Source organism: Anomalospiza imberbis, chromosome 15 (assembly GCF_031753505.1).
Source record: "Anomalospiza imberbis isolate Cuckoo-Finch-1a 21T00152 chromosome 15, ASM3175350v1, whole genome shotgun sequence".
Classification (NCBI taxonomy): Eukaryota; Metazoa; Chordata; class Aves; order Passeriformes; family Viduidae; genus Anomalospiza; species Anomalospiza imberbis.
The window spans coordinates 16,722,390-16,746,856 of record NC_089695.1 but is presented as its reverse complement, the minus strand read 5'-3'; the positions used below and the strand labels follow the sequence as shown (position 1 = coordinate 16,746,856).

The 24,467-nt window shown below is 51.4% G+C and overlaps 1 protein-coding gene across 2 annotated transcripts in view; it reads right to left on the bottom strand.

The window, feature by feature from the left end:
* NEURL1B (neuralized E3 ubiquitin protein ligase 1B) overlaps positions 1 to 24,467 on the bottom strand; it is a 135,152-nt gene that overhangs the window by 22,618 nt on the left and 88,067 nt on the right. Inside the window, exon 1 of one of the 2 annotated variants that reach the window (XM_068206181.1) lies at positions 9,496 to 9,628. The exons of the other annotated variant lie outside the window; for it this stretch is intronic. Within the exon in view, the coding sequence (XP_068062282.1) occupies positions 9,496 to 9,526 (31 nt within the window). The 5' untranslated portion in view covers positions 9,527 to 9,628. Of the gene's footprint in view, positions 1 to 9,495; positions 9,629 to 24,467 lie in introns of those variants that run through there. 2 annotated transcript variants of the gene reach the window in all.

Sequence of the window (24,467 nt, the reverse complement as noted above, 5' to 3'; positions counted from 1 at the left end):
TGCAAAAGCTATCTGAGCCTTGAAAATTTAATTTGAGTTTTCCTTTCTAGATTTGACTGGTCAAGTTAAACTAGAAAGACTATTCATGGAAAAGCAACCGCAGTTGGTTACTAGGATACAAAAAATCACTTGGTATGTTCCTCCAATGAATAATCCCAAGCAGAACACACACAAATTCAATAAATTATGAATTTCTCGGTCTCTCTTACATAAACATTGGGGTTGCAGAGGCATTTCTTGGAAGCCTTTAATATAAATTCATCTCTTAATGACTGTGCTCTAGCATAACAAACAGAGAGGATGGCTGAGCCCTGCAGGTGAGCTGCATCCTTTGTCTAGACATGGGAGTTCTGGCAGCAGGCAGGGTGCCCAGGGCCAGCAGATCCATGGTTGCCACATCTCAGAGCAGACCCTGGAATTTGGCACCCTCACAGGCCTTGGCACAGCGGGTGACGTCAGCAGCAGACTAAGCTAATTTGGAAAAGGCAATTCTTATTCCAGAAAAAAAATATACTTTAAAAAATCCCCCTTCCTGCACAATTCCATGGATCTGAAAGGTCTTACATAAAGCACTTGTCAGATGCCTGAAGGCACGAGGCAGAATTTAGGCTGGAGAAGATCTCTTAAGATTATTGAGCCCAACCTCTGAGGAAGGCAGGGGGGAGTTTTCCTGTATCCATCCGAGGCCCCCAGCCCAGAACAAGGGTGGGAAAAGCATCCTGGAATCAGACAGAGCCTGCCCTGAGCCACTCTGGCATCCTTGGAAGCAACACTCGGGCTCGGGAGGTTGGTTTTGGTCGCTGAAAGCATTTGGGTTTGGACGTGTCTGGGTTGTGCGTGTCTCTTCCCACCCCTCCCAAAATCCCTGGATAACACCAATCCCCAGGCACAAACCCTGCTCCAGGCCTGGGTATTTAAAGCCACGCTACAGGGGCTGAGATCACTTTGTATAAACTTTACCCGAGATGGATTTCCTTGAAATTGAGCTTTGTGAAGCTTCTGTCCTTCTCACCCTCTGCCTTTGAGCAGCTTGAGCTGCTCTGCTGCTGCCAAATCTCCCGGTAATTGCTGTTTAAACCTCACAAATCAGGTGCCTGGGGTGGAGATCTGCCTTCACCCTGCAGAGCACACCTCCACGCCAGGAGAGAGCCACCAAATTCTGAAAAACCTGTGAGGGGAAGATGCTCTTTATCTCTACGAGCAACAGCCACTTGGAAAATTATTTCTGTTTTCATTCTTGGAAACCCTTTCACTTGGCAGGACAAAATAATCAAGAGGTTTTGCAGGTGTCCTGAGGAAAGGACCACCACAGAACAGCCCCTGAAGAGGTTACAAGGGGACACAGCTTTTTGCCAGGAGCCTGCAGGGATTATCAAACCCACCTTTAGCCCTGGTAGTCCAGTTCTTCTCATTCCATTCCTAGCTGATGAATAACAAATTAACATAACTTGTTCTTTAAGATCTCCAGTGATAGAACTATTCTTATTTATTGTATTCCACCAAGGCTTTGCATGGGTGCTAACCTGCCTGAGAGTACATGCTCAAAATTCCTGGTCCTGTCTTCTCCCCAAAATCCACTGCAGTCTCTGAGCTGCTCCCCTTACAGAATTTTAGCCACCCCCAGGGCACTACACCAGGCAGATCTCGAGTAGAGTTCTGTGTTCCCAGGGAAAAAAAAAGCTCCATCCAACCGTGTCAAGTTTAAGACCCCAAGGAACAGCAATTTTCCCTCATTAGGAATTATGCTTTCAAGCTGAGGAGATAACTTCTGAACTGCACTCCATAAATTCCTGAAGACATCAAGCTGAGCAGCTGGTGTCCCGATGAGAGCAGAGGAGATAACAGGCTCAGGAAAGCTGCTGCCACACTGCCAGTTATCTCTGAGCAGAGCAAGAGAAACTTGAATGGAATTATTTCATTTGCACTGCCAAATGGGATATTCTATCTTTTATCTTTGGCTTCTCCAGGCAGGGCCTGGAGGATTCAATGTTTGAGTTATGGAGGAGGGCGAAAATCAAAAATCTTCATTCCCTGGCATTTGGAAACCTGATGGAAAACTTCTGCTCAAGGGAATTCTTTCTTGACTGATTGTTTTCCCTGTGTTGCCACACAGACAACAAAAAACAGAGCTTTACTTTCATGTGTCTATTTATTTCTCCCACATAACCATTAGACATTTTCCTATCAGGAGTGCAATCACAGGAAAATGGTTAAAATAGGAGACTTCCTAAAGTACAGAATTAGCATTATTATGGAAAAATCCACAATAAAACCAGCAAAGTTCAAAATTGAAACCTGTTACATGCAACTATCCAGCCAACAACCCTACAAACACAACTCCATCCATCCTTCTCCCCTCAAAGAATCAGCAGCTCTTAAAAAAAAATCCTAAATATGATTTCCCAGCTGCACTGGGAAGGCTTTGAAGTGCAGTTGGATGGTTTTGTCTTTAAGGAATCTTCCTGTGCAATTGAAGCAATAAATCATTTTTTATCTTCTGATTTGGTTGCCTTACAGCAGAAGGGTGCAGAAAGGAAAAAAAGACATGGTTTTGCTGGAAAGGGGGAAAGATTGGTGTCAGATCCTCTCAGCAGGAGATTCCTGAGCTGCTCCATTGCCAGAGGTCTGAAAGAACCCAGGGAGAAAAAACCTCCTGGGTGGAAAGCAAGCCCTGCTTACACAAAGCAGAGGAGGAGATCTCCCTGGACACAGAGGGGAAAACATATTAACAAGCAAGAAATCACTTTCTCCTCCCTCCCTCCTCCCCAAAGCCCCACTCCAACTGCTCAGACGCCAGGAATTCATGTTCCAGCACTCAGTAATTGAGACAACAGGGCATCCAGGTCTGAAGGGAAAAGCTGGCACAGGTAAGTTGAAATAAAGCTTTCTCAGTGCCAGTGATTCATTCTTTTTATCATACACAGGGAAAATAAACACAGCCATCACCAAGATAGGGAAGAACATAGAGTAAACAGCTTCTCCTTCCCCCACAAAAAAGTCCTCCCATAGGCACAGATCTTATCTAAGGGAGCCTTGGGAAGGGCCTGCCCCTGCTGATGCCTCTGGAGAAAAGAGCTGGGATGGGAAGGAGAAGTGGTAGAACCTCACTAAGGGCACCAAAAAACCACTGGCCCAGGGTCTGTCCCCTCCAGGACACAGCAGATTGGTGACACCAAACAAGGGTGGAGAAGCTGCCTGAATGAGAGGACAGAACAAAGTATGGAAATCCTCCTCCAGCAAAACTTCCTCCAGCTGCTGCAGACAGAGGAACTTCTCCGAGATGTGCCACGGAGCCAGGCCCTTCCCCACAGCCCTTCCTCACTCCTTGGCAGCTGAGCACGCCTCTGCCCTCTGGATAAGTCTGGAGAATTTGGGTGCCAGGGAATCCCAAAAGTGGCCCAGGAGCTCCTGAGGAGGTGCAGGTCGTGAGGCAGCCCCGTGGTTTGGCTGCTGTGCAGGGCGCAGGAGTCCAAACTGCTCCCAAAACCTGCCCCGGGCAGGGGAAGGGAGACAAACCCAGGAGATAATAAAGTGGAAATGTGTCGGATTATACCCTTTTTGGACTCAGAGATGGGGTAACTGAGAGGCGTTTTAAAAACCTCGATTCTATTTTCAGTCTCATGAGAAGGGTGAGACAATACAGGTGTAATAATTCACGCCATCATACAAATCCATTTCCCACAGAAATGCAAAGAGAAGAGATGGAGGATCTCACACACCTCCCCCGTGGGGAAATTCAGGCGGGATCTCACACGTGGTCCAGGGAATCTCGTCCAGGCTGGTCCATCCTGCAGCGCACCAAGCCACCCCAGCCAGCAGCCCCTGGGCTGTCGCTCTGCCTGGCTGTGCCAGTTTGCCTCCCTGCTCCTCTCCTGAGCCCACCACATCCATCAGGGCGACGTGCACGCTCCACCTTAGCAAAGCCTGCTCCTAATTTAGCTGCCAAGCCGCACAGATAGGCTCTGTAAACAGTGGGATGCTGAGGAGAAGGGAGATGTTTCCTTTCAAGGCAAACCCTGCGGAGGAACACCGGCTGCCCCAAAGTGCAGCCCCGCAAGGCGAGGAGGAGCTGGGAGGCGAAACTGCTGGAGCTCAGAGGTGCTGATTTGCATTCCTAATTGAAAAGCCAGGGAAGGTGACTGTGCAAGGAGGATTCTCACCAGGGCCAGGAGAGAAACCCGGCACAAGCCTGGCACTGACTCATCCTTCTCCTGTCAAATAAGCAGTAATGCCCGCACATTCCAACCTGGCTGCCTGGAGTTAAACACCTTAAACATCCTTAGGCACTTCCAAGGGTTGTCATATAATAACGATTTCCTCTGCCTTCGGGGAGGGTTCTCCGAGGGTTTTGCCTCCACTGGCAGACCCTGGGGTGGGATTTTCAGTGTCTGTAGGAGGGTGAGGCGCTGACACACAGGTCCTCCTGGCCTGCAGCAATTATCCAAGGGAAAAAAAAAAAAGAAATAAAAGGGGAGAAAGTGCTGCTTGCCAGGCCTCCAAGCAAAGAATTCCCCTTTGGAGCAAAAATAATTAAAAAATAAATAAATAAAATAGAGAGAGGGCACCTGCCCAGCACTACCCAGTGGAGAGCAGGGAAAGCTCTGGCTTTAATGACACACTTGGCACTGTGCTGAGTGTGTGTGACAGCCTGTGGGCCACGGGGCATGACACAGCTCCATTTAACACCAGCCTGGGAGGTGATGCCTGCCTGGATTGGAGCACAGTTGTTCCTCCAGCCCCCAGAGCCGAGGTGCCAAAGGCTGAATTAATCGTGCCAGTTGGCTGCAGCACAGTTTGGGGCATGTGCAGTGGTTAAAGAGTCCTCAGTGCACAATCAACTCTAAATCCCAGAAGGCTGAGCAGCTTCACAGGTTTCCTTTTGAAGAGTGGAAGAGCAGAAGGCTGCTAAGAAAGCAGTGAATTAATCTTTTTTTCTTTATTTTTTTTTCCCACTTCTATGACCTTCTTCCACGAGATGCTTCATAATTAATTAACTCTTGTACCCCCATGTGAGCCAGGGTGTCCTACCTTCCTTACATTCAAAGCAGTCCTGTGGTAAAGCCACTTGCTCAAAGGTCACACAGGGAGTCATCAAAATCACTGACAGACTCTCAGAACCTCAACTCCCAGCCTAAAAGATGCAGAAAAACAGGCAAAATCGGGCTGGATTAACACCTGCAGTCCGTGTTGATCAGCATTGAACCAAACCCAGGCCACAAACTGGTCTGAACAGGTACCTTTTTCACTCAAACCAGAACAACCTGAAGTGGTATTCTGTAGTTTTCTTGAAGTCAGACTGGAGCCAAATCAAACTATTTACTGAACTCCTGACAATAACAAGAACTCCTCCCACAGTGCATCACTAGCAGCTGAAGGGGGAGGGACCAGAAAACAAATCTAAACAAAAGTGCTCCTTCAAGTGAGATTTTAGCCCCTGGAAAAGGCAGAGAGGTCTTTTCCCACTGCATGGACTTTGCTCCTCATTTCTTAGAGGAGAACTGAATGAGTATTTTGAAAAGGCATACACAGAAATGTCTTTTTTAACCCACAAGCTGTAAATTCCTGCTGCTCTGCTGTAACCAGGACCCTCCAACCATCCCTGTTTGGCCTGGCAGATGGGAGCACCAGCCTGGTGAAGGTCTAAACTTGGGATTTCTGCCTTGTTGAGGGCAGGTTAATGATTAGAAGCCTTTTCCTTAAGAATACAAAATAATTTCTTGCAACAAAGTCACTTCTGCCAGAACAAGCCCCATTCTCCCTCGTGTTTACCAGACACAAATGCCACTCATACTTGGTATTCCTCGCAGTTGTGAGGAAGGCTGTGGGAGAAGCACAGCAATCAGATCCCAGCCAGATTCTAAAAAGGGAATTTGGCTCCTTTGTTAAATACCAATGCCCCTATTTGGGTCAGGACCAACAACTGGATCCCAAGTGGAAAGTCCTTCACTTGTGCCTCGGGTGGTGAGTGCCTCCTGTGTCCCAGCAGCTGTCCACCTTCCCCTGTCACCACGGGGACATGTCCCAGCCTCCCAGACACTGCTCCTCACAAGGGTTTCCCTGGATCAGAGGAATTTTCCTCTCTCCCAAGCCTGCCCTGCTGAGGTCCCGGCATCTTCCTGCTCCCACTGGTTATTAACCCTTTTCTGAGCCCTGTGTCTGCCTGGAGAAAGGAGCTCCATGGAGAAAGGAGCCCCATCCATGACACCAGGGTCCTTTGTGCTGCTCCCTGCCTCTCTCACCCCAGCTCCAGAGCGATTCCCTGCAGAAAACCAGGCACAGAGCCACAAATCCCACAGAACCAGCAGCTCCAGGCCAGGCCAGGTGCTGCCCATCACCTGCAGGAGCCAGGAGAACACCGTGCCTCAAGAACCAACAATTCCCTCTCGCCTCGCCCACCTGCCCGCAAATCACCTCGGGCCATGGGCAGGGAGGCGAGGGGAGCAGGGAAACAGCGACATCCATTCCCAGCCCGTGCTGGAGCTGCTCGAGGGGAGCAGGGAAACAGCGACATCCATTCCCAGCCCGTGCTGGAGCTGCTCGAGGGGAGCAGGGAAACAGCGACATCCATTCCCAGCCCGTGCTGGAGCTGCTCCTCCAGGAGATGCGGGAGCTGCTCCCGGAGCATCCCGAGGGCTCCGGGGCAGCCGGGAGGCAGCATCCGCGTGTGTCGCGTGTCATTTAGCTGTCACCCAGATAAGAGGGACTTCCAGCAGCACCTCAGGCCAGTTGTTAAGCGCATCTGACACATCCCAGCTCTCTTCCCTTCAAATGCCTCCCCAGGAGCTGCCTCTCATTAGCCACAGCCTCATTACTCATTTCGGTGCCGCTCCGCTTGGAACCTCGCTGTTAATTTGACAAAGCCTCGGCCCATTGTGTGCTAACCATCGGATACTTGGCAAACACGAGTTTCCCAAGCTCCCTGCACGAATCCCTCCGGCACCGATAGCGTGTGCTCTTGTATCGTTCCACGGAAACGTGCAGAGAAATGGATGAGGCTGGGCAAGGGTTTAAAGGTGCAACAAGAACGGTTTGTTCAAGCACATTTGGACAAAGTCAGGTATAAAAATGAGTTGTCTTCAATAGGATTTAAAATAGAATTCCGCTGTTTGAGAAAAGCACTGCCATTTCTGTATAAAACCTGGATTGTTGCTTGTTTGGCTTTTCCAGGAGCCAGGTCCTTCCACATTCCCTCTACATTTGATTGCATTGAAAAGGCTTTTTCTACCTTAAGCTATTTATGGTGAACAAAACGACCAAAGTGATTCTGCAGTGAATCAATTTAACACGAGTAAGCAAATTTCAGTTTGAAGATGTTCTGTTCGATTGTTTGGGTTTTATTAAGAAGTTTCTTCAGTCCATGGGACAGAGAACAATTCCTCTGTTTGTCAAAATTAAAGTGCCTTGCTCAATCTGCAGGGCAAAGAAAGAGGTGCATTTTGGACCAAGAAAAGGAAAGACTTAATTCTGACTGGTTATCTTGGAGTAATTCTAAACAGCCCTCACATTTATAAATAGGACTTCATCCAACCATTCAGTCTCCCGGAAAAACTTTCTAATTTTCAAAAGGACTGTTCCAAGAACAGTTCTAAACCTGCTTCCCTCCGCAATGCCATTTGGATAATGAAAGACAAACAATCCATCCAAAATTCAATTTCATATGAAAAATTGCTGAATGGGGTCCAACCCGACAAGAGACCTTCATAAGCTTCCAAACTGCAAACATCCAAAAGCTCCTCTGCAGCCACAGGTTAACAGCTCCTTTGGACTGTCATTACTCTTACAAAAAGCGAACTGAATTTGGGGAAAAGACACATTTCCAGCATCATCCAGCCCTCGGCAAAGGCATTCAAGTGTCCTGCATAGCTTTGCCTTGCGCAATTTGACAAATGTTTGCAAATGGACCATCCCCAGCGGTGCAATCCTCCCAGACAGCCTCCACCTGGAGGGACACGACTGAGATTTTCTAGGCCACCAGAACAAACGTTTGGGCTGGGAGGTCTCCATAAATCAAGCCTTCATTTTTTTCCCCCCATCAAACTTTTCCTCTTTAACAACTCCTTTTGAAAGCACCGCGAGGAAGTCCTGAATCACGGAGCTGCGGTGCAGCTGATGTCATCCCTTTTTTTAAATTCACGTGTGGAAGGCTGAGCATGTGGAGGCTGCTCAGGAGAGACTGTTCTAGCACCAGGCAGAAGGGCTGGTACAACTCCCAGCCTTCTGGAACAGAGCTCTCTAGCCAGATCCCACGGCCCAGCAGATACAGATAGTTTTCCTTCGGGAAGTTCCAGCCTGACCGAGGTAACCTCTGCTGACCCAAAGATATTTCCCTGGCTCTTTTTTTTTTTTTTCCCCAGATCTTTTGCATGTGCCCCCAGTTGAAAAGCCAACCCGCAAAATACATTTTCTCAAAGGTCATGCATTCCTCTCGATGCCTTTATTTGCCATTTGGTGAAGTATTGAAAAAAATGAAAACTTCCCTATTGTGAGCGGAGCTAATGTCCCATTTAAATGTAATAGAGAATGAGAGGAGATGCAACTAGAAATCTAATCACTGCTTCATAGCTAAACCACGAGCTTAGCAGCTTTCTTTTGTGCCCTGGAGGTCCCAGGCACCCTCTCTTTGCAAAGACAATATATGGCACATCCAAATGCTAATCTATTCCTCTCTTTATTTCTATATTCAGCTCCCTGGCTGATTACAGGCAGACGTGTATGTGTTCAATAGGTCCTCCCGCTTCTTTAAATAAGTTTAATAATACCCTTTTTATTTATGGGAGCCTGAAGTACAAAAGATGCAATGCAGGAGCTCTGCAAGAGCAGAAAAGAGAAGAAAAGCAAAGTAGCTGAAGATACAGCCTGGCAAGGGCTCAGTAATTCAACACTGTTGATTCTATAGAGACTAACTGCTTTTATTATGCCAGATTCTCCGGGGGGCGGGGGGGGGGGGGGAACCCTCAGTTACGAACTTGCAAAGGAAAAGAATCTGTACATCTCTTGTCTAAGTGCAGAACTGGCTAAAAAGGCAGTTTTGAAGCCAGGGCAGCCCACCGAACGTTTCAGACCTCGCTGCAGTTTTCGTCCGGCCACTCCGAACAACTAAGGTCTCTCCTCATTAAAAAGTTGTATTAAAAAAAAAAAAAAAAACATAGCGAGAAGGGGAAATGAGCCAGAAAGCCCCTCCAAGGACTCGGTGCGAGGGCTGGGAAGCGCCGCTCCAGCTGCGGGATCAGCCCCGCTTCGCCCCGCCGTGCCCCGCACTCAGCATCCCCGCCCGCCGCACACCGCCGGCAGCGAGCGGATCGGAAAAATTCCTGAAACGCCCGGCTTCTCCGGGGATTGCTGACACGCTCGGCTTCTCCCGGGATTGCTGACACGCTCGGCTTTTCCCGGGGAGCCTCGGACCGGGGTGGGGGCGGCACAGCCGCCGCCGCTCGCCCGCAGCATCCCCGGGGGAGGACGCGCCCCCCGCCCGCAGCCCCGCGCCCCCGCCGGTACCTGCCAGCGTCTTGTGCACCGTGTTGCCCATCGCTCGCTCGCTCGGCGGCGCGGCGGAGCCCGGGGCCGCCCGGAGCTCCGCAGGGCCATGGACAGCGCCCGCCTCCCGCCGCCGCTCCGCGCCCGCCCCCGCCCCGCCCCGCGGAGCCGCCCCGCCCGAGCCGCGGATGCCGCTGCTCTGCCTCCATCCCTGCTCCCGCCCCGGTGCCTGTCCGGGATGTGCCGCTCTGCCCCCATCCCTGCTCCCGGTGCCTGTCCGGGATGTGCCGCTCTGCCCCCATTCCCTGTCCCTGTCCCTCTCCGGGATGTGCTGCTCTGCCCCCATGGCTGTCCCTGTCCCTGTTCGGGATGTGCCGCTCTGCCCCCATCCCTGTCCCTGTCCCTGTCCGGGATGTGCCGCTCTGCCCCCATCCCTGTCCCTGTCCCTGTCCGGGATGTGCCGCTCTGCCCCCATCCCTGTCCCTGTCCGGGATGTGCCGCTCTGCCCCCATCCCTGTCCCTGTCCCTCTTCGGGATGTGCCGCTCTGCCCCCATCCCTGTCCCTGTCCCTGTCCCTGTCCCCGTCCCTCTCCGGGATGTGCCGCTCTGCCCCCATGGCTGTCCCTGTCCCTGTCCCTGTCCCTGTCCGGGATGTGCCGCTCTGCCCCCATCCCTGTCCCTGTCCGGGATGTGCCGCTCTGCCCCCATCCCTGTCCCGGTGCTCTCCGGGGAGCACCCACTGGCACCTGTCGGAGGAGCTGCCAGCCGGGGCTTTGGGCAAGCACGGGCCCGACTCTCCCCGGAAGCCCCAGAGACCCCCGACAGACCTTTTGCCTCTCCCTCCTAGGGAAAAAGAAAAGAATCCTCTTTCTCCCGTAGCACAACCACACCCGTCCACCAGCACCACCTTCCCGAAGGGCACCAGCTGCACTGGGGGGAACTGGGAGCCGATACACCTGAGCTCTCTCCCTCTCCGTGCCATTTCCTTGCGGGTGACCTTGGATAAGCCACTTTGCATCTCGGTGACACGGCTTCCCCACCTGGGAACTGAGGGAATTAGCAGGAGTGTTGTGTCGGCAAAGGCGTGATTAGTTTGAAGCACGGCGGTACCGCGGTGACGAAGGACACCTCAGCCCACAGCCGACAGCTCAGCACTGACAATATCGGCTCCACAGCTTCCCTCCTTCGGATCTCAGACAGAAAAACACGTTTGGAGCCCCACCGGAGAAGAGCAAGGCTCCCTGCCCTCCCTCCTCCTGGCCACATTCTGCTGCCCGAGGGGTGACGATGCTGACAAGTGAGGGTGCCAAGCCTTCCCTCCCTGAGGCAGCTTCCAGAGTTTTAAGACTTTAGAACTGGGAGCCTCAGAGCTCCAAAATGCTCTGCAAGCAGCACCTTGGGGTGATGACACGGTGCACAGTGTTGGGGAAAAGCCACCGTGTCCCTCAGCAGGAGTCACATCTCTGGACTATCACATAACCTGGGACACAAAAGGAGAAGTGGGAAGAGGGGAAGAGCCAAGGAATAGCAGCTCAAAAGCCTGACAGAGATCAGCCTCTGATCTATTATAGAGAAGCTAAAATAACAAGCCTTTAATCCCTAGATCATGTTGAACAGGTCAAGTGTGGCTCGGCAGATGAGAGAGGACAGAAAAACCTAATTTCCAGCATTTTTTCGCTATCATACGGATTTGTTAAAAATGGGATTATTGAGTGAGACACCAGCAGCTGCTCTTAAAAGCGCCTGCACCCATCTGCTGTCTCCTTAGGTTAGCACATGTCTCCCACTGCCTTTGGTGCAGGAGCTGTCAGAGGGCAGCAGGAGTCCAGTGCTCCTCTTGGGGACAAGGGGAGGGTGGCAATGTCACCCTCTTGACACAGAGGGGAAAGTCCTTGTGTCACCAGGCAGCAGGGAATGGGAGGCTTCCTAATCGCGGCTGCTTTCCCTCAGCAGGGAGTGGCAGTTGTTATTTTAGGGCTTAAATTCGCCTTCAAAAGCCGACGGCAGCAGGCGGTTCTGCACAGCCGGGGGCTGCTCATGTGTGTGCCATGTGCGGGCTGGGTGCCACCTCCTGGCCTGTCCCTGTCCCTCCTGCCACACCCCGGCCACACCAGCCCACAGACTGCCCGTCCCAAGGGTGTCCCAGCCCTTCCTCCTCCCCAAAACGAGGTAAAAATAGCAGACAATAAAATGGAAATGCACATCCTTGGGACACGGACGCTGCCTGCAGGAACGCAACCAAAGCTCCTGCTCTTGGCATTGTAAAAATTGAGAGTTTGTTAAAATAACCTTCTCCTCACCATGCAAAACAACACTCCTGGGAAGTGGTTCAGCGAGGAGGATTTTCACCCTCCCCAGGAAGAGAGAGTAAAAGAGAGCCAGGACCGGACACTGAGCAGCACAGCAAAGTCAGCCTGGAGAAAAGCAGAAACTGCCCCAACCAAGGCTCCACAGACGAAGGCTCATTAGCATTTTAAGATTCTTTCTGCTCCAGCGAGTTTTGGTAACTCTTGATCAAAAGACACTTCAGCAATTTCCTCTGTATGCCTCTGAAGAAATGCCCTTGCCTGTCTCCCCCTCGCTGGCCAGGCACAGCCTGACCTGCACAGGGCTGTCATTTGCTTTGCTATCTGCACTCCCATAAATACAAAACAGTAACCTCACCTAAGCTCCTTCCCAGCAGTTTTCACCACTCGACCTCAAACGGTTTTGCAGACGAGGTGAGTGACATTATCCTCATTTCACGAGGGATGAAACCAAGGCACAAAGAGCCCAGGAGATTTGTACAAGGTCACAGGCTGGCCACGGGCAAACTCAGGAGCAGAGCTCTGGAGCAGCCACAAAACCGAGCTGGATCCAGCTTGCAGGGCTGGACACTTTCAGCTGCACACATTTTAGTTGCTTCTCCCTCTGCATTTTCTAGTGCTCCCCATAACAAATTCATCTTGGTGGGATCAGTGGAGTATGATCAGGATAATATTATGCAAAGGAAAAAGTCTTTGAGAGGCTTTCTGTATCCCACTGATGTCAGACAGCTGCTTCCCAGCTCACTGTAATCACTTCTAAATCTCACTGTGCAGGGGTGTGTACCCAGGCCTTTCAAAACGGACCAAAAAAAAAGGAAAAGAGAGATAAATTTCTTCCTGAATCAAAAATGTGATGAATTCCACTTGAGGTTTGCCGCAGACAGGGATCTGACACAAACCCTCCTCTAAGCACCCACACAGGCCAGGCCTCTCAGAGAGGGAAATATTAGCAGTCATATAAACACATTTGTATAAATGCAATGTTCCCAGAGATGCAAATAGCTTACAAGGAACAGCTACATTTCCACTGATTGTTAGCAGCCCCACGAGGAACTCTTCTTGGCATCAGATGGGTTGCATTGTCTTTGTAAATCCCCCGGGGGCTCGAGTTTTGGGGGCTGAAAGCCCTGTGAGCTGTAAGGTATCACTGGGAGCAGCTGCCATTCGTGGCTCTAACAGATGGCAGTAAATAATGACACACTCGGCTCTTCCAGCAACAGCGAGATAAAACCCGGAGAAATCAGTCTGTCGGTGGGGCAGGGAGCCCTCCTGCCCTCGAGGGGAGTCGCCTCCCACCCCAGATCCCAGGTCAGGGTGGGATCACCTCCCTGGCCGGCAGAGCCCCCGCTCCCAGCTGCCTCCCAGCAAACACCAGTTGTGCTCCTCCACTCTCAGACTGCCTGCTTCGGTCTCATTCACAGCTCCACTGAAATCCTGGGGAGCTCCCAGAGTTATCTGTCGTTCCCAAAGACCAGATTCCTGCTTGCAGAGCTGTGCCCACCCCTGCTCCACAGCCCATGTGCTGCCAGCTCTCGTTCCCGTTTCACACCCTGCACCCTCAGCTCTGGATTTTTTCCTTTCTCTGTGACTAAATCTGAGGAGATGCTCAGAGCATCCATTTCTCTTCCAGCTCCATCTGCCTGGAGCTCCGAGGCTGCCCAAATCGCCTTCCCTTCCATCACACCTCACCTTGAAACCTCCCCTTCCCTCCCCTGCTTAGCAGGAGCTCCCTGGGAATTCTCAGAGGCTGCAGATGGAAAATGCCCTGGAAAAAGACGTGAGGGGACTGTCCCAGCCTAAAATGCCCTTCCAACTTGCAAACAGCAAGCACCATGTCCAAGAGAGTGCAGTTCCTCTGAATGCACATCAGTGACATTCAACACATTTTCTTCAACAGGTGCTTATCCAGCATGGAAGCAGCAGCATGGAAACAATTCCTTCCTCCTGACACGAGTTCATTTCCCTGGCTTTGCTGGCTCGTTTTAGGAGCTTCCCCCTAGAGCTCCTGCCAGCACCTTGTGCTTTCTTTCCTCCTCCTTCTGGCTGAAAGGACTGTCCAGGAGAGAGCAGATTTGCCTGATAAAAGCAAATGTAACTCGTCTCACAACTTCCCAGCCTCCGCATCTTGCCTATGGAAGGAGAGTACTAATAAGCCTCTCTCCTACTTGGAGACAAGTGGAAAAAAAAAAAAGGAAAAGAAAAAAAGCTGTTCCCTGAATTCCCATCACACACATTTAAAGAGGTATTTGTTTAGGAGGGATGCATGTACAGAGCATCCTCCAGCACCACACAAAGCCCTCCTGCCACCCACGCCTCCTGACTGCTGAAAGCAATTCCTTCCCTCCCCTGCTCCCAGCACCAGCACAGGATGCTCAGGGTCTCCGCGGGTCACACTCACAAACTGGTTCTGACTTTTTTTTTCCCCTCTAAGAAATGAAGGGAAGCAGGAGCTTCCAGCACAACAGTAGGAAAATCTTGCAAAGAGCTTCTTGAACTGGCCTTGACTACGCAGAGGCTGAAGCTGTTTCCTGATCCTTGCCCTCAGAGCCTGCTGGAGATTTGGCTTATTTACCCAAAACTGGGACATTAAACCACACTTTCTGGAATATAGGGCAGAGTGCTGCTGGGCCAGAGCTGACCCACAGGATGTGGTGCAGACAGGGAAGGGAAGCCTGCAGGGATGGGTGGATTTTGTGGTCAAACGTCCAAAGGAGCAGTGAGCACCTGCCCTGACAGGGCTGTCTGCTCGGGGTGCAGGCTGTGACGTGTGCCAGCCACGCAGGGGATGGAGAAGCCACCTCTGACAAGATGCCAGAGCAGCTCTGAGCTGAGGAGCATGTGGGCATTCCTGGCAGAAAGGGATTTTGCCACGGATTCCTCAGCTGCAGGAATTAAAGCCCAGGCAGAGAGAGGAAAAGGAAATGGTGAAACCACAGTGCAGCAAAACACAGCTCAGTGTCACTCGCAGCAGCCACGTCCCAAGTGGCTTTGGGAAGGACAATGACAGTCCCCAAAGAGCAGCAGAGGCTGCCAGGAAGGGCAGCAGCTGGGGTGGCAGTGAGGATGATGATGCAGGGAGGAGTGAGGAGAGCAGAGGCAGCAAGGGGGAGACTTGGTGACAGCATCTTTTCCTGGGAAAAAGGGTAACTGGGCTAATTCCACACTATTCATGCTTGAGATAAACAAAGGTGCTTTCTCTCTGCCTTCCCATGGGTGTGGGGAGGAGAGGGGCTCCTGGCCACGATGGACCAAGGGCCATCCCTGCAGCCCAGAAGCTCCAGCCCTGCTGGGAGATGCTCCCTTGCCAGCCCCAGACGAGTGCCCTTTCCTCCTGTGGGGGTGGAGGGTGGGCTGGGCCCATGGAAGGAAGAAATTCCATTTTAGAAACAAACAGAGGCAGTTCCTATTATTGTTAGTGGGATGTCAGCATCTCTGGTCCCCAGCACCACTGTCAACAAACAGGCTCACAAATGCTCCTTCAGCATCAGCCAAAATAACATCCATGAAAGCGTCTATAACTCAGCATTCACTACACACACAACAAGCTCTCCTTCTTCTTTTTAAATCCAGTCTTGTCCACGTAATTTTAACATAAAGGAACTGGTTGTGGGCTGTGTTACCGAATGAGTCATCATTTTATGTGACAGTGTAATATGATTTAGAGAATTCTTGGCACACCAGTGTGGATTATGCATTATAATCTCTTAATTTGGACTCTTAGTGCTGTGTGCCAGTGCCTGCAGCGGGAGGGAAGGAGCAGGAGGGAATTGCAGCCCGAGCTCTGCTCCTGCTTTGCTGTGTGACCTTCACAAATCTGGTACCCTCCTCCTGCCCTCCTTCCTTCGCCTGCAGAGCAGGAACACGCCTGTGTCTTCAGCGGGGTCAGCTAATGCTCACCCAGGAGGTTTTAAGAACATTATATAAAAGCAAATTATTATTTCAGTAAGGGAAGGAAAGCAGAAGGACTTTCCAGTGCAACAGGCTGATCTTGGGAAGGGCTGGATGCAGCCTCTGGGCGTTGGATGCCAATCCCAAGCTCACTGGGGACAAGGATTTTCAGATGGTGAATAGGAATTCCTAACAGGAAACCTGGAGATTTGCAAACTGGGACTCTTTGGAAAACGAGCACCGTTTCTGACAAATACTGATAAAATAAATAAATAAACGCCTGGGGAAACTCCTCTCCCCTTCCCCTTCTCCTTGGGGAGGCTCCCAGTGTCCACGTGGTGATGAGCAGCCACCACAGGGGAAGTGGAAGTGCGTGTGAAGCAGGAGCAGGGGACACTTGTCCACTTCAGGCTGGACTAAAATTCCGGAATCAGCTTACCCAGAGCGGAAAGGTTTGGGATCAGAGCGTGCTCTGGAGATCCAAACAAACAAACCCAGAGTGCAACATCTGCGAGGGCTACCCCTGATCCCCCCAGGCTTTCCATTCCCTGTGCTTCTGGGAAACACAAACTGACCCATATTTAGCCAAGGGGCCCTGGGCAGGCAGGAGAGCTGGTGCCCATTCCCAAATCCATCCCTGAATCCCTGAATCCCTGATATCTGCCTTGCACCATTCCCAAATCCATCCCTGAATCCCTGATCTGCCTCTGCACCATTCCCAAATCCATCCCTGAATCCCTGAATCCCTGATATCTGCCTTGCACCATTCCCAAATCCATCCCTGAATCCCTGAATCCCTGATATCTGCCTTGCACCATTCCCAAATCCATCCCTGAATCCCTGAATCCCTGATATTTGCCTCTGCACCATTCCCAAATCCATCCCTGAATCCCTGATATCTGCCTCTGCACCATTCCCAAATCCATTCCTGAATCCCTGAATCCCTGATCTGCCTTGCACCATTCCCAAATCCATCCCTGAATCCCTGAATCCCTGATATCTGCCTTGCACCATTCCCAAATCCATCCCTGAATCCCTGAATCCCTGATATCTGCCTCTGCACCATTCCCAAATCCATCCCTGAATCCCTGATATCTGCCTCTGCACCATTCCCAAATCCATTCCTGAATCCCTGAATCCCTGATCTGCCTTGCACCATTCCCAAATCCATCCATGAATCCCTGACATCTGCCTTGCACCATTCCCACAGCCCCTGCTCTGGGATTAGAGGGAGCAGCATTCCCACAAGGCAGGAGGATGCATTTCATGAGACACAAATATCACATGACAAATTCTGGGAGACCGAGAAATCCTCCCCAGAAGGAAGAAGAAAATTCCGTGGAAGAAATGGGAAAAAACAAAAACAAAAACAAAAACAAAAAACCACAAAAAAAACCCCAAAAAACCACCAAAACCCCACATTTGCTGGCAGGAGGGTTTCTCCTGAGCTCTGTGAAAAGCAGCCAAGGCGAATCTGTCAGAATTGGGAGGCATCTGGGGGAGAAAACCAGGGCTGGGGCTGCCTAAAGCCCAGGAAAGCAGGACAGCTCTCAGTGGCAGACAAAGCAGGCAGACAGAATTGTTTGACCTCTGGGAGCTCTTTGGGGAGCAGATGACAAGTGAGAAACACAAACAGAGGAGCTCATCTGCCCCTGCTTCGAGCTCTTTCACCTGTTACTGATTTCCCCAGGCAGGGCAATGACTGAAAGGCCACTTCTAAATGCAGCAGTTGATAATATTTTACATTTTAGGTGCTCATGGGAAAACCAAACCAAACCAAACCAAACCAAGACGAATCCTGCATTTACTGCCTCTTGTCACCTTCTAAAAATGAGACCAACTTTTTAAGCCTCTACTTAGCAGTTATTCTCTCAAAGTGAAGCACTAAGAGAGGGCACAGGGCTACTGGATAGGCAGAAAACTATCCAGGAAAAAAACATCTTTCACTCCTTGCTCGACCTTCCTGAACTTTTCATGCATAATAGAGCAAAAAGGAGCTGACCCTTGGCGACTTGTAGTTAATTTATAAGCAAGAAGCTCTGTGCCCAGGCGATGCCCGTGCTCCTGTGCCAGCTACCAGGCACAAAGCCCTTGCCTGGTGGGCTGTGGGACAGCTTTGGAAGGGCCAGGGGCAGAGCAGAGCCCACCAAGACCCTGCAGCTCTGCTCAGCTGGACCTGCCGTGCCAGGGCCACACAGGGACTGTCCCCAGCGTGTCACCTCCGAGCAAAAACACCCATGGGGTGAGCCAGGGACACAGAGCCACTGGTGATATTTGCCTGGGCACCCACAGGATTTATGGAGAGAGCCCAAACTGGCAGGAGATGCTCAGGATGTCCCTCAGCCTTGGCTGTGGGTTCACATTTGGGCACTGCAGGGATTCCTGTGTGGTCTCACAGCTTTTCTCCGGGGGTTTTCCTAGATGAGATTCCCTCCTGGCACAGCCTCAGCTGACAGAAAACAGGTTTTGGCTGAGGGGCTCAGCTTTGGCCCTGCTGTGGCTCCTCTGGCTTGCCCCAAGGAGGGGGACACGCAGAGCTGCTGGCACCCCACCACTGCCCAAAGGCCACTGGCTGGGGAGCAGGGGGAATCTCTGGGGGACACACGTGGCAGTTCCCCAGGTCACCTGGCTCCTGAACCCTCCCCTCCCTGCTCAGCATCTCCCAGAGGATCCCTGGTCACAGCACAGCTCCTCGCAGGGCCCTTCTGCAGCACCTCTCAGCTCTGAGGTTGGTGCCAGCTCCCACCCCTCTTCCAGAACCCCCCAGCGTGGGGCAAAATTCACCCAAATTCCAGCCAAATCAGCCCAAACAGCAGAGCATCCCTGAGCAGGAGGGCAGCAAGGGCTGGGGTGGCAGTGACAACTCACAGCAGTGGTGCCACCAAACACCCTGGGAGCTCAAACCACAATCCGCACAGCACTTTGGGAAAAAAAAGGGAAAAAAGAGAACCCAAATGAGAGGCACTCACCAGACTTCCCCTTAACTGAGAACCCAGCAGAGCAGCAGGAGTGCTGGTACCCCTTTGGGAGCTGCAGCTCTCCCATCAATGCCACCTCCTCCTTGCCACAGATTGTCCTTCTGGAGCTGTGGCATCCAATCCTGACCCCGTGTGTGGACACTGCTGCCTTTATCCCCAGCCCTGAGAACACCAAACCAAAGGACAAAGAACCCAACCTCAGCTGCCCTCTTCGGGGCAGAACAAGCCATGGTTTCTAGATTTATATACACACATGCCCATCTATTCATCCTTTCAGCAAACAGTTCATGAAGTGTGCCTTAAGCCTTTGTGAATCGAGCAATTCTCTGCTTAGACAATCAATTCCTGACTGAGACTCTGCAGGGAAAGACATCATGTTGCAGGAATGTTGCAGAAGCTGTTGTATATACTGTTTCCTTTGTTGAGAATAGCATCTTTGCCTTGGATATATTTTTTTTTTCCTCCTTAGCCATTTAATTTCATGAAACGGGGCCCAGTTCCAGCAGGCAAGAAGATCTTGCTTCTCCTTTCCCGAAAGGCTGAGAAACCAGATTTAAAAAATGTGCTTAGTGGGCGTTTGGTGGGACGAATTCTCTCCCAGAGTTCGGCATTTTTGCTCGAGCAAGAGCTACATTGCATATGGTGCCTGGTTTTTCTTCTCTAGCAGGTAGCCTAGAGATTTGCTGGCTTTTCTACCATGAAGAAAAAAATCACAGTAGCTGCTCTGATTAAAAAAAAAATATATATCTGCAAGAGGCTTTGGGTTAGACCTTATGACCAAAAGTCTGGGTTCAGGAATTTGTAGAAGTGCTTGTGTGTAATGAAAAGCAAATTATCCCTTGCCAGCCACCTAAGGGGCAGGCAGCTCTCTGGGGCAGGGCCTGTCGGGCTCTCTGCAGCCCAGCTCCAAACTCAGCAGGGATTTTCCCACTCCGGGGCTGCGTGCTCACCAAGAACCACGGAAAAAATAAAAATAAAACCCTTTGGAGGAAGCACGGCTTCAGGCCTCAGAAGGGCTGTAAAAGCAGATTACAGGGCTGTCCGAGCTCCCCGGGAGCAAAGCTGCACACACAGCTGAGTCCAAGCGGGCCTTTGGCCACTGCTGCCCGGCAGGGCTGGCAGGAGGGCAGGAGCCGGGCAGCTCGCAGGCTGCCCCTGCCCGCTGATGCCACCCAGGAACTGCAGCCAGCTCTGTCCTCTGCGTCCCCACCGCGGGAAAAGGGGCTGGGGCTGGGGCAGAGACGCCAGAAAGCACAAGGGTGGTTCCACTGTAAGCGGGGATCCTAAACCACTGTAAGCAGGGATCCTAAACCACTGTAAACGGGGATCCTAAACCACTGTAAACGGGGATCCTAAACCACTGTAAATGGAGATCCTAAACCACTGTAAACGGGGATCCTAAACCACTGTAAACGGGGATCCTAAACCACTGTAAACGGGGATCCTAAACCACTGTAAATGGAGATCCTAAACCACTGTAAATGGGGATTCTAAACCACTGTAAGCAGGGATCCTAAACCACTGTAAATGGGGATCCTAAACCAGTGTAAACGGGGATCCTAAACCACTGCAAATGGAGATCCTAAACCACTGTAAACGGGGATCCTAAACCACTGTAAATGGGGATCCTAAACCACTGTAAATGGAGATCCTAAACCACTGTAAACGGGGATCCTAAACCACTGTAAATGGAGATCCTAAAGCACTGTAAGCAGGGATCCTAAACCACTGTAAACGGGGATCCTAAACCACTGCAAATGGGGATCCTAAACCACTGTAAGCAGGGATCCTCAACCAGTGTAAATGGAGATCCGAAACCACTGTAAACGGGGATCCTAAACCACTGTAAATGGAGATCCTAAACCAGTGTAAGCAGGGATCCTAAACCAGTGTAAGCAGGGATCCTAAACCACTGTAAATGGGGATCCTAAACCAGTGTAAGCAGGGATCCTAAACCACTGTAAACGGGGATCCTAAACCAGTGTAAGCAGGGATCCTAAACCACTGTAAATGGGGATCCTAAACCAGTGTAAGCAGGGATCCTAAACCACTGTAAACGGGGATCCTAAACCAATGTAAGCAGGGATCCTAAACCAGTGTAAGCAGGGATTCTAAACCACTGTAAACGGGGATCCTAAACCAGTGTAAGCAGGGATCCTAAACCACTGTAACCAGGGATTCTAAACCAGGGATCCTAAACCAGTGTAACCAGGGGCCTTAAACCAGTTAACCAGGGATCCTAAACCACTCTAACCAGGGTTCCTAAACCACTGTAAGCAGGGATCTTAAACCACTGTAACCAGTGATGCCAAACCCTGCAGGAGTGGTGTGGAGCCCTGAGTGAGCACAGGGGCTCTGCAGGAACAGGCAGGTGCAGATCGGAGCGAGGACATCACACAGGGAAGAGGCACAAGGAGCAAAGCTCAAGTCCTAGTGAATGACACTCCTGTCCCTGTGCACCCTTATCAGCAAAATAAAACAATTGCCAAGATGTGCTACATCTGCACGATTGTCTCCAAATTAAATGTACATCCATGTTCTAGAAATATCAGTAATTCTATAAAGCATCAGTAATTCTTCAGTTCTACTGGGATTCCTTTTTTAGCTGCCAATTTTAGAGTCTTCCCAAGAGATACTGGCTTGAACCTTCTATCTCAGCTATTAAATAAAGACAGGATATTTTTATTTAAAAAACCAAAGCACACCCTTGAGACTCAAGAGTTCAGACTGGAGATAATAACCCCTGAGTCACGCAACGTGGTTTTAAAGAGACTCCAATAAATCATGGAATGGCTTGGGTTGGAAGGAACCTTAAAGATCATTTTGTTCCAACCCTGCTGGCATGGACAGGGACATCTCTGCAGCTACAAAATCTTCCTACACCTGCATTGACCTTTTTTTTTTTCCCCAAATACAAGGTTGAGGTCTGAATCTCAATGTTTTTCCTCTGACTTGGAGAGGGATAGAGAATTTGTCTCCTCCTTTGAGAGGCACTTTGAGAGAGGCAGCTGAAAGACTCCAGCAGGACGTGGATTTGGGGATGTTTACGGAGCCACAGAAATCAGAGCTGTCCCTTAGACAGCTGAATTCATTACACCCCCAGGCTGGTTTGGGCTCCAAGACCTCTCAGATGAAGAGGATGTTCCAAAACTCAGGAGGACTCTACAGCTTTTCTTCTGTGGTGCCAGAGAACTGAAATTTTGGGATGGCATTCAGCCTTTCCCTTTGAACAGCCCCATTCCACACCCTTCTATCCTGGAGGAAAGGCCCCATCCTCGCAGTGCACACCGGAGTGTTTTACTGAAAGAAAAGAGGAAGCAGCATCTTTTAGAGATCTGTGTGCAGCAAAAAGGAGGAGACATTGATGGGATCTGTGATATTTAGATGCTCTCAAGATTGTAGAAAGTCTCTGTCTTTCAGCCCCACTGCCAAAGGAGTCGTAATTCGTCTGTGCTGGTTTTCAAGGTTGTTTATTTCTTTTTATCTAAAATATTTTCTCTCTGACCGGCAGCAGGTCTGTCCTGCAGGACAGCGTGTGGGGCTCTGCCCCTCAGTGGGATGTTACAAACATTATATACCAAAAACTACGTGTGCTGTATTTACAATAATGTGCCAGTACCTATCACCCATATTGAACAGTGTGTCCCCAGCCTAAACCAATAGAAAAATGCCAACACCACAGTGAAACAGGGAGGGCGTGAAGAAGAAGAAAAAGGACAAGGCACGCCCAGTTTCCTCCATCTTGCCCCCTTTGAACCCCTTATCTAGAATCCTAAAATTCTACTTTTGCATCCGTGCCACACTAATTACTACTTATATCAAACACTCAGAGCTTGTAATTCATCCTGTGAGAATGAAAACTTTTCCATGGACAGAGATCAGAGACAGTGTCTCTCGGGGCTCTGTACAGGGGGGCTCCTGACCCCTGCCAGGGTCCCAGACCTTCCAGGGCAGCCAGAGGGATGCCCTGGATTCCCACAAGACATCTCCCGATTCTTGCAATACCTCTCCGTATTTAAGGACACTTTGCAAGACATCCTCTCCACTGCCTGGCAAGGGCTGAGCCTGCTGCCTTCCCTCTGCTCCTGGCTTCCACCAGCCCATCCATCACCTGCCTTTTTACCTGGCAGTGATGAGGAAATTATGCATGTGAGCAGCCACGGGCACCACAGGGTGTCATTTCTAGCGTCCCACAGCAAACATTTTTCCAGGTGCCAGCAGGTGTTTCCATCCTTCATCTGGACTTTTATGAACAGTGCTGCCGTGTCTCCTTCCAGCTGCTCCCACCACATTGCTGGCAGCTGGGAAGAAAACAAACTAACCCAACTAGGGCAGCTTTCTGGGTCACCTGGAGGGGTTTGGTGGCACTGCCATCACCCTGCGGCTCAGCTGGTGGAGGGAGAAGGCACGAGGGGGGTACCAAGCCCAGCTGCTGCCTCACAGTCACAGCACAGCACAAAAAACCTCACCACAGCCAGGAAGAGGCCTCGAAGTCGTGGGCAGGGGTGGAGGAGGACTGGACACTCCATATTTTGGTCTAAGCTCTCCCCAGACAGCAAGAGAGGGTCCTTCCCTTCTTCCTCTCCCCCAGCAGAGCTGCCCACAGCCGGTGCCACCCCGCTCCAGGCACAGCCAGGAGAGCCCAGGCTCTGCCTTCCCAGCAGGGACGTTCCTGACACGTCACTCGCACACACCTCAGTGCTCCAGAAAATCCCAACAGCCCCAGAGCACTGCGGGGAGGTGGTGGGTGCTGGGCTGCAGGGGAAACCAAGGCACAGCGTGGCACAGGGTGGCACAGAGGTGGCACAGGGCGGCACAGGGTGGCACAGGGTGGCACAGAGATGGCACAGGGTGGCACAGAGGTGGCACAGGGTGGCACAGGGTGGCACAGAGATGGCACAGAGGTGGCACAGGGTGGCACAGAGGTGGCTGCAGCCCACTGAAGTCACTGAGAAAATCCCCTGCTAGTTCAGAGGGAATGTGGGTTACGGTTAGGGCTATCAGCCCTCCCCAGGCAGGGGAGCCCCTGGCACAGGTGAAACCATGGCACAGGGGAGCCCCTGGCACAGGTGAGACCATGGCACAGGGGAGATCCTGGCACAGGGGAGACCATGGCACAGGGGAGACCATAGTACAAGTGAGCCCCTGGCACAGGTGAGATCCTGGCACAGGTGAGGCCATGGCACAGGGGAGATCCTGGCACAGGTGAGACCATGGCACAGGGGAGACCATAGTACAAGTGAGCCCCTGGCACAGGTGAGATCCTGGCACAGGTGAGGCCATGGCACAGGGGAGATCCTGGCACAGGTGAGACCATGGCACAGGGGAGACCATAGTACAAGTGAGCCCCTGGCACAGGGGAGCCCCTGGCACAGACAATCAGGGTTTGCTGTTGCACAACCAGGGAATGTGTTGTGCACTTGAGCCCTTGAGCAGCTCCCAGGGTGTGAGAGGAGCCCACCTCAGCAACGAACAGGACTGAGTGACAGCAGCACCACTTCACATGGCACAAGTTCTGCATCATGCTTGGCCAAGTCCCCTCTCCACTCCCCCTCCCCACCCAGCCTGGGAGAAGATGTTTATTCCTAAAAGCAGAGGGATTTATTCCTTTTTCAGTGGGGTTTGACCTGAAGCATCTCTGTATTTCTGGGCCACACACAGTCCTGCTCAGCCTGGAGCTGCAGCTCTCTCCTGCCCTGGCCCTGGAAAGGTCTCAGGGTTGAACTCTGCCTGGAAAGGGCTCTGGGCTCCCAGCAAACTTCACATCAGCCTCCAAACCCTCTCCATGTCTGAGCTGTGGCAGTCCCAGAAGCCTCTCTCC